Source organism: Elephantulus edwardii, unplaced genomic scaffold, assembly GCF_000299155.1.
Source record: "Elephantulus edwardii isolate Elephantulus edwardi_28Jun2011 unplaced genomic scaffold, EleEdw1.0 scaffold00044, whole genome shotgun sequence".
Taxonomy (NCBI): Eukaryota; Metazoa; Chordata; class Mammalia; order Macroscelidea; family Macroscelididae; genus Elephantulus; species Elephantulus edwardii.
In genome coordinates, this window is record NW_006399794.1 from 3,592,243 (window position 1) to 3,601,804 (window position 9,562).

The window sequence follows — 9,562 nt, forward strand, 5'->3', positions numbered from 1 at the left end:
GCGGGACCAGCCGGCGCGCAGGAGTCGGGAGCGGGCCTCCAGCGGGCGGAGGTAGAAGGGGCGGCTCGGTGCCGGCGGGGACGCGGCCGGCCTGCCCTTGGGGGGTTGGGAGGAAGCGTCTCCCCTCGGGGTCCCGGCTGCGGCCGGAAGGGGGTGAGGTGGGCTCGTGCGTCGCTCGTGTCGGCCGACGGGGAACCGGAGCGGCGGCGGTCGGCGGAGGGGACTTACGGGGCCGGAGGGCGCCGGCTTGTTGGCGGCGGGCGGGCCGCGGGCCTTCCTGCCCGAGAACAAAGAGCCGGGCTGTGCCGGTCGAGCCGCAGCCGTGGGGAGGCCGCGGGCGGAAGCGCTCTCCGGGCGGCCGGGGTCGGAGGAAGCCGCTGCTCTTTGTTCCCGGGGAGGGAGCTTGGGGCGGGGGTTCCTGCGGCCCCGCCGGCTGCTGCGGCCCGCGGCTTTGCAGATGGGCCTTGGGAGGAGGAGGCGGGGACGGCGGAGGGGACGGGACTGGACGGCGGAGGGGACGGGACTGGACGGCGGAGGGGACCGGGCTGGACGGGACGGCGGCGAGCGGGTCCGGTCCCGCCGGCGGCACCTTTGTGCTCACTTGTGAGAGGAAGTAGAATCCATCTGCCTTGTGTAAAAAGCAGTTTTGCATTTAGTGGATGTATTTTTGTCACGCTCTCTGCACCCTGGGAATTAAGGACATGTCCAGGTGACTGAAACAAGGCGAGTGTTGTCCTCGGCGTTCCGAGTGCGGCCCGCAGTGCAGGGGGGCGTTCGCGGGCCCCCGGCCGGGACCTGACCTGAGTGACACTGGAGAGAAGGCTGCCAGAGCTGTGCGTTCGTCGTGTCTAATTTTGGTGCTCTTTCTCATTCTAGGTTTTTCATTTCTCCCTTCCCCTCCCCTCCCCACCCCATCCATTAATATTATTCTTTTGAAGATTCTTCGTTGTCAAGCCGCCAAAGTGGAGAGTGCGATTGCAGAAGGGGGTGCTTCTCGTTTCAGGTATGCGTGCGGACTCGGGGGCTGTGTGTGTGTGTGTGTGTGTGTGTGTGTGTGTGTGTGTGTGTGTGTGTGACGGGTTTTTGAGAATCAGTGATAAAGACACAAGTCAGTTACTCTGCATAATTTTTACTTTGTTAGAGGTTTAATTTATAACATGCCATGTACATCGAAAGAAATACTTAATTTTTACACGTTGTCTTCTGTAGTTTCCATCTGAATAAACTAATCCGTTCTACAGTTTGACTTGCCCATTAGGTCAAAATTTAGTCTTTTAGGTGTAGTTGGTATAGTACATAATAATACTTCTTTTGAGTAAGAACTAATTTTTTGATGCTTTTAAATAGTGCTTCTTCGGACGGAGGAGGAAGTAGGGGTGGACCTCAGCACTATCCCAAGACTGCTGGCAACAGGTATCATAAGTTGGGGGAAAGAATTCTTTAAATGACACATTTAGACAGATCTTGAGCGCAACAATATTGATATTGTCGTGAGGCATGGCTTCTGCTTAATAACCTAAATTTAGAACAATCAGTTGTTTTATAATTAACTCTTAATTGTTTCTTAACAAGTCGTTTTAGTTTTAAGACCCTCAGACTGTTGAAAACATGTCAGTGGAATGTGGTCATAATCTTGAAAATTTTACACTGTTGGTTGGTTCCAAGGTGTGTGTCTTGGACCAGAATCCCGTCAATGTGGCTGTAGACTCTAAACTCATCCTTAAAGGGGTCATACTACTGGGTCATTTCCTGGGAATTTACTAGCAAAGCAGATTCTTAGGTTCCACCCTAGATTTACTAAATCAGGAACTCTGGAGACGGGCCCAGGATTGTTTAAACAAGCCCTTCAGCGGAGTCTCATGGTTAAAGAAACACTGGTCTCAAGAGTAGTGTAGTTGTGATCTTTAACAGTGAAACATTTGTTGTGTGACTGGATGCTATAATTTCCGTGTTCCTAATTGTAATTTCTTTAATCTTATTAATTAGCGAGTTCCTGGGGAAAACCCCAGGGCAAAACGCTCAGAAATGGATTCCTGCACGAAGCACTAGACGAGATGACAACTCCGCAGCAAACAACTCCGCAAATGAAAAAGAACGACATGATGCAATCTTCAGGAAAGTAAGAGGGTAAGTTCATCAGTCTGTTTTGTGCTTTTCACTGAAAGAAGGAAGAATACTAGGTTAGCTTACTTTGAGAATTTTAGAAGTTAATGCTAAAGAGTTTGTCATGAAAGTTAATGTTGGCTTTATCGTAAAAATTATTTTAAATTAAAATGCAGCATATAAGTTTAGAATCTATGCTTTAAACTGTTAGATTAAAATCCAAAAACCAATTATGATGGCATTTTCACTTGTGTAATCTAGTGAATCAGGCAATTTAATGATACTAATTTTATCTTTGCTGATGAGGTTTTTGTAATCTGAGAAAACAAGAAAAGTTTTTATTAAACAGACCTCACCTTAACCTTCCCAATCTAGTATACGTACATAAATACTCTTAAGAGGTTTCAAAATCTGAGGCTTTTGGATAGGTGGATAAGAAGAAATGTATTAAAGAGAGGTGTTGGGGGTGGATTAATGTAGCATAAAAGCCTTTTCCTTTCCAAATAATTTTTTTGTATATTGCTGGTACTTATATGTGATTCTTTTCTCCCTCAGCATACTAAATAAGCTTACTCCTGAAAAGTTTGACAAGCTATGCCTTGAGCTCCTCAATGTGGGTGTAGAGTCTAAACTCATCCTTAAAGGGGTCATACTGCTGGTAAGTGTTAGCTCTTTTTTCTTTTAAAAACACAAAAAGTCTAAGATGTGGCTAAATTCATGTATTATTAGCATTCTAACATACACATTTTCACTGTTAGACTTGAGGTAGATTCTCAATTATGAGCCATCATTTATTTTACCTCTTTCTGTGGAAAACTGAGTCTTGGAAATCGTTTAATTGCTGAAATTTAAGTATCCAAGAGCATCTGGGGGAAGGATGTCACTAGTGTGTTATCTCTATAATTGGACAGTGTGCTAAGCATTTCACATGTTACATTTTCATTTCCAAATTTTAAATGAAGTGTGAGAAGTTGTAAAGGAGGATTCTCAGAAAGAATGTGTGGTTAATCTATTTTCTGTAGATTGTGGACAAAGCCTTAGAAGAGCCAAAGTATAGCTCATTGTATGCTCAGCTATGTCTGCGATTGGCAGAAGATGCACCAAACTTTGATGGCCCAGCAGCAGAGGGTCAACCAGGACAGAAGCAAAGCACAGTAAGTTGTCTGTTGGTTTATGTTGATTTGAAAGATTTCATTAAGAAAACCACTAAATGTCTTTTTTTTTTTTTTTTATTTCTGGTAGACATTCAGACGCCTCCTAATTTCAAAATTACAAGATGAATTTGAAAACCGAACCAGAAATGTTGATGGTAAGAATTACATTTGAAAACAAATAGTAGTAGAATCCTGGTGATGTAGTGATGAACATGTTAAGCCAGTAACTAAAAAGGCAGTTCTTTGAACCCACTAGCCACTCTTCAGGAGGAAGATGGGAGAATCTTCTGTAAAGTTTAGAGCCTCAAAAAACCCAATGGGAGAGTATTAGCTCTGATTTTCTGCTTGACAACAGTGATGTTAGAAGATTGTAACAACAGACTAAACACACCAGAGGTAGATGACATAGGGCCAACCAGTACTTTGTTCATTTATATATAAGGTCACCATGAGTCAGAGCTAATTTAATAGCAGCTAATAACCGTGTATGATCCACTTAATTGTGAATGTTGACTTTTTCCTTTTTTTCTCCCCAGTCTATGATAAGCGTGAAAATCCCCTCCTCCCAGAGGAGGAGGAACAGAGAGCCATTGCTAAGATCAAGATGTTGGGGAACATCAAATTCATTGGAGAACTTGGCAAGCTTGATCTTATTCATGAATCTATCCTTCATAAGTGCATCAAAACAGTAAGTATGACTGAGAATTTAGATTTACTATATTTGGGTACATTAGTTTTGGGAGTTTAATTCTTTCTGTCAACTGAGAAAGATAGTGTAGAGCTATCAAATTTGACTCTTGAAGAAAGCGTACTTAAATGTTGTGGAACAGTACACAGTTATTAGGTACCCGGTGGTCAAAATGGACTGTCAAATCAAAACCATTATATAACTGTCCTTCCAGCAGGTTTTCAGAGGTTATTAATCACATAGGAGATAGCCCATCTTTTTTTTATCCAAATAGCTGGTGGGTTGGCAGCACAACTTCTTATCCACCAGGCCATGTTTTAGATAGCAAATCTGGCACTTAGAGAAAATGCATTTCAGTGTTGTGAGCAGTACATGGTAGGACTTATAAATGTGTCATGCAATGTTTGGGAAACTTCTAAACTGGGAACAGTTAAGATTTCTATCAACATGTGGCTTTTATTTTGTAGCTTTTGGAAAAGAAGAAGAGAGTCCAACTCAAAGATATGGGAGAGGATTTGGAGTGCCTCTGTCAGATAATGAGGACAGTGGGACCTAGATTAGACCACGAACGAGCCAAGGTGCGTATGTTGTTTCACGAAAGTGCTGCAGTCTTAATTTTTATTTGGACGTATTTTTGTGGTAGTGTAAAGATTCATTATAATCTGGTGGGTAAAGCTTTAATGAGCACCTACACAATTTTGAGATTTCTTCTGATTATGTTTTGTGCAGTCCTTAATGGATCAGTACTTTGCCCGAATGTGCTCCTTGATGTTAAGTAAGGAATTGCCAGCAAGGATTCGTTTCCTGCTGCAGGTAAGATGATTTTGCTTAAAACTATATTTTTGGTCCAACTTCTTCTTTGAGAATATTAAACTTTGTTTTTAAATTAAAGGATACCGTAGAGTTGCGAGAACACCACTGGGTTCCTCGCAAGGCTTTTCTTGACAATGGACCAAAGACGATCAATCAAATCCGTCAAGATGCGGTAAAAGTAAGAAATTTAGGTGTTTTTTGGTTGTTGTTTTTTGGGGGGAGGGTTTGTTTTTGTTTGTTTTGGGTTTTTTGGTGGTGGGTTTGTTTTTTGGTTTTTTTTCCCCTTTACCTGTTTAGGCAGTGGAATTTAAAGATTTTTACAATAGGGGATCTTGCAAACACTTGTAGATAAATATTTGATACTGTCTCTTAGTGGTGGAGTTAAATGTTTATCATTTGGACAGAAGACACCAAAATAACGTAAATAAGACTCTTTGACTTGTCTTGCATTAACTTACCAGTGGTGTGTAATTTTTAGTTTTAACAATGTCCAAAAACAAGTGCTTATTTTCTTTTTAAAGGATCTAGGAGTGTTTATTCCTGCTCCTATGGCTCAAGGGATGAGAAGTGACTTCTTTCTGGAGGGACCGTTCATGCCACCTAGAATGAAAATGGATAGGGACCCACTTGGAGGACTTGCTGATATGTTTGGACAAATGCCAGGTAATTTTCAACAAGTCTGCCTTTTGACTAAACTGTAAGATTATTTTACATTATCATGGAAGTAGAGTTGTAAGTGTTGTCTGTGTGTGTTTTAAGGTAGCGGAATTGGTACTGGTCCAGGAGTTATCCAGGATAGATTTTCACCCACCATGGGGCGTCATCGTTCAAGTCAACTCTTCAATGGCCATGGGGGACACATCATGCCTCCCTCACAATCGCAGTTTGGAGAGATGGGAGGCAAGTTTATGAAAAGCCAGGTAAGAATATACTTAGTTGCACAGGCTACAAGTGTTAAGTATTAAAATACTGTTGTAATAGTTGTGTTTAAACCCAAGTAACATCTGTGACAGATATTTCAAACTGGATTAAATGTTTATTCTTAAGATTAGAAAAGTATTAGTAAATCACAAGACTTTGACAGTCAGGTTAGTATTACTCTTCCTTGTTCACTCTTTGACTCTTTCTGGGCACAGTCAGTTATGCTTTCCTTGGAACTTGACTCATCATCCGTCTGGTACTTAATTACCATAAATTTATGGACCCCTTTTTATCTAGACTTTCTTTCTCCCTTTCTGAAATAGGGGCTAAGCCAGCTCTACCATAACCAGAGTCAGGGACTCTTATCCCAGCTACAAGGACAGTCGAAGGATATGCCACCTCGGTTTTCTAAGAAAGGACAGCTTAATGCAGATGAGGTACATTTGCCTATGTTATTTGCATATTGTAGTTTGTCAATTCAGAAAATATTGCCCGATGATTATAAAAAGAGACGCATTAAGAGGACATATGCTGGAGTTCTTGGTCTTCTCTCTTTTCTTTCTTTCGTTTTCTCTCTTTTTTTTTCTCCCTATTTTTCTTTCTTTGGCTGTCCAGCGTCCTGTGAGCGAAGATTATGAGATATGAGGGCAAGTCTCAAAATCTTTAGATAGAGCAAGGAAAATGGTTTTCTTGGTTTTCCAGTAAGTGGGGTAACTGAGAAGAGTAAAGCAAGATCCTTTCTACACTTTTCACTTGCTGGTTTTTAATAGTTTTGTTAACCTAGGAGACATTTTGTCAGAAATTAAACCTGGCATGTAATAAACATTACCGTTCCTAGAGATATTTGCCTTTCTACCTTCGATTGTATTGTGTATTTTAAATTAATTTTAGGAACTTGGAGTGTTAAATTTGTAGCCAATTGCATGTTGCTAACTTTGATACCTGTTTTTCATTCCAGATTAGCCTGAGGCCTGCTCAATCTTTCTTAATGAATAAAAATCAAGTGCCAAAGCTTCAGCCCCAGATAACTATGATTCCTCCTAGTGCACAACCACCACGCACTCAAACACCACCTCTGGGACAGGTAGGAGTTCTAGTATGACAGTGTCTTCTGTGTTCTTGGCCTTTTCTAATGCTGTCCAAAGATGGGCTTTATTTTTTCCTTCAGGCTCCTTGTATTTATTTGTTACATTGCTCTTTTTTTAGACACCTCAGCTTGGTCTCAAAACTAATCCACCACTTATCCAGGAAAAGCCTGCCAAGACCAGCAAAAAGCCACCACCATCAAAGGAAGAACTACTTAAATTAACTGTAAGTTTCATGCAATTCTGTAAATATTCCCTAGTCCACAAAGTACATTTGGAACAAAGAAAAAACAAAAATAATTGTGGAGTTTCATTTGTGTTTTGTTTTTGTCTCCCCCCCTTCCAGGAAACTGTTGTGACTGAGTATCTGAATAGTGGAAATGCAAATGAGGCTGTCAATGGTGTAAGGGAAATGAGGGCCCCTAAACACTTTCTTCCAGAGATGTTAAGCAAAGTAATCCTCCTGTCACTAGATAGAAGTGATGAAGATAAAGAAAAAGCAAGTTCTTTGATCAGTTTACTCAAACAGGAAGGAATAGCCACAAGTGACAACTTCATGCAGGTAGACGTCTTTTACATTTTTCTGATGAGATCTCTAGTGTGCACATTTGACAACCATTAACTTTGTGATTTTGTATTCCTTCTAAGGCTTTCCTGAACGTATTGGACCAGTGCCCCAAACTGGAGGTTGACATCCCCTTGGTGAAATCTTATTTAGCACAGTTTGCAGCTCGTGCCATCATTTCAGAGCTGGTGAGCATTTCAGAACTAGCTCAACCACTGGAAAGTGGCACCCATTTTCCTCTCTTCTTACTTTGCCTTCAGCAATTAGCTAAATTACAAGATCGAGAATGGTTAACAGAACTTTTTCAACAAAGCAAGGTCAATATGCAGAAGATGCTTCCAGGTGAGAGACTGTTTGGGAGAATGGGTTTGTGTTAGAATTTATGGTATCTTTGGTTGTGTTTTATACATCACATGTGGTCTGTCTGTCTGGGGTTTGGTTTTTTGGTCCAGATAAGATTAACTTTATCACAGATGGAGCTTATTATGAATAGATGTTTATGATCATTTTTATTTGATTCGTTTACTGGTGTTTCAGCTGTTTGGTTGTTCTAAGCACTCCAAGTTGGGGGAGAAAAGGATGATGCAAATGACTTTTGTCCTTTTTTCCTCCCCAGAAATTGATCAGAATAAAGACCGTATGCTGGAGATTCTGGAAGGAAAGGGACTGAGTTTCTTATTCCCACTCCTCAAACTAGAGAAAGAACTATTAAAGCAAATAAAGCTGGATCCATCCCCTCAAACCATATACAAATGGATTAAAGATAATATTTCTCCCAAACTTCATGTAGATAAAGGATTTGTGAACATTCTAATGACCAGGTAAGAAGTTAAAGCTATGGTTTTCTACATACACTATAGAGGTTTTTAATTTTATTTACTAGAAAAGTAAAACGTGACGATGTCTTTACTTCTGGGTCTTAAGGAGTCCTTTTTCTCTTCAGCTTCTTACAGTATATTTCTAGTGAAGTAAACCCACCCAGTGATGAAACAGATTCTTCCTCTACTGCTTCCAAAGAACAAGTAGAGCAGGAAAAACAACTGCTGCTTTCTTTCAAGCCAGTAATGCAGAAATTCCTACATGATCATGTTGATCTACAAGTCAGTGCCCTGTATGCTCTACAGGTCCACTGTTTCAACAGCAACTTCCCAAAAGGTGAGCAATCCAATATTAGAAGAATGGCACTTTCTGAATTATTTTTAAACAGCCTGTTAAGTAATCTGATTCTGTTTCCTTTCTTAGGCATGTTACTTCGCTTTTTTGTTTACTTTTATGACATGGAAATTATTGAAGAAGAAGCTTTTTTGGCTTGGAAAGAAGATATAACCCAAGAGTTTCCGGGGAAAGGCAAGGCTTTGTTCCAGGTAAATTTTAGTTTTTATAAATTTTCTGTATCTGTTAAACCGACTAGCAGCAAAGCTATGAGATTAAGTCATTTCTTCCATCTTAGTGGTAACTAGAAAAATTTTTAGGAACAAAGCTATTGACTTGTGTTTTTCATGCTAATTGACTTAAGTGGGGGCACATCAGTACAAAGGAGCTTTGATTTCCTCCTATTTTGGTTGTAAGTGAACTTGTATATGCACATCTAAATCCAGCAGTTTGCTAATAGATTGTGATTCACAGAAATCATCAACTCAAGAGTAGGTTTTAGGCCTGATCCCTGAGAGTTGAGTGATTTGTGGTGCACATTCAGACTTAGTACTCCAGAGGGTTAAACTTTGAGAAACAGTAATCTCTATAACATTTTAATTGTTAAGACTCCATGCCAATTTTTTTGAACATGAACCTCAGAGAATCTGATCTGTTCATTCTGCAGTGAAAGTAGACAGCAACTTGTAAAAAAAATATCCCTACCCCACCCCTGTACTGCCAACAGTAAAATCTGGGAGTAGCTTCTCTTGATTAAAATGATTCTGTACTGTAACTGGAGTAGTATCTTTTCTTAAAAGACTTAAATAAGTGGTCAGAAACTACCTGTGAATCAAATATTTTTCTCAAACTGGTGAAATACTGAAGGAACCAAGTTATTTTGGGTTTTTTGGGGCTTATTGTTTGGTTTGATTTGTTTGGGGTTTTTTAATCATTTTAGGGTATATGTTTTTCTTCCTAACTACTACATATTTTGTTAAATTGCTAATTTAATTTACAGGTGAATCAGTGGCTAACCTGGCTAGAAACTGCTGAAGAAGAGGAATCAGAGGAAGAAGCTGACTAAAGAACCAGCCAAAGC

General features: G+C 40.4%; 1 protein-coding gene across 1 annotated transcript in view; it reads left to right on the top strand.

The window, feature by feature from the left end:
* The window catches only part of EIF4G2 (eukaryotic translation initiation factor 4 gamma, 2), a 10,917-nt gene extending 1,355 nt beyond the window's left edge, over positions 1 to 9,562 (top strand). The window contains exons 3-24 of the mRNA XM_006885592.1: positions 11 to 603; positions 877 to 1,003; positions 1,348 to 1,413; positions 1,987 to 2,127; positions 2,659 to 2,761; positions 3,126 to 3,257; positions 3,346 to 3,412; positions 3,794 to 3,945; positions 4,413 to 4,523; positions 4,675 to 4,758; positions 4,838 to 4,936; positions 5,280 to 5,421; positions 5,518 to 5,678; positions 6,003 to 6,116; positions 6,638 to 6,763; positions 6,886 to 6,990; positions 7,111 to 7,326; positions 7,413 to 7,671; positions 7,946 to 8,150; positions 8,273 to 8,484; positions 8,572 to 8,693; positions 9,482 to 9,562. Of these exons, the coding sequence (XP_006885654.1) occupies positions 11 to 603; positions 877 to 1,003; positions 1,348 to 1,413; positions 1,987 to 2,127; positions 2,659 to 2,761; positions 3,126 to 3,257; positions 3,346 to 3,412; positions 3,794 to 3,945; positions 4,413 to 4,523; positions 4,675 to 4,758; positions 4,838 to 4,936; positions 5,280 to 5,421; positions 5,518 to 5,678; positions 6,003 to 6,116; positions 6,638 to 6,763; positions 6,886 to 6,990; positions 7,111 to 7,326; positions 7,413 to 7,671; positions 7,946 to 8,150; positions 8,273 to 8,484; positions 8,572 to 8,693; positions 9,482 to 9,547 (3,403 nt within the window). The 3' untranslated portion in view covers positions 9,548 to 9,562. The remainder of the gene's footprint in view (positions 1 to 10; positions 604 to 876; positions 1,004 to 1,347; positions 1,414 to 1,986; positions 2,128 to 2,658; positions 2,762 to 3,125; positions 3,258 to 3,345; positions 3,413 to 3,793; positions 3,946 to 4,412; positions 4,524 to 4,674; positions 4,759 to 4,837; positions 4,937 to 5,279; positions 5,422 to 5,517; positions 5,679 to 6,002; positions 6,117 to 6,637; positions 6,764 to 6,885; positions 6,991 to 7,110; positions 7,327 to 7,412; positions 7,672 to 7,945; positions 8,151 to 8,272; positions 8,485 to 8,571; positions 8,694 to 9,481) is intronic.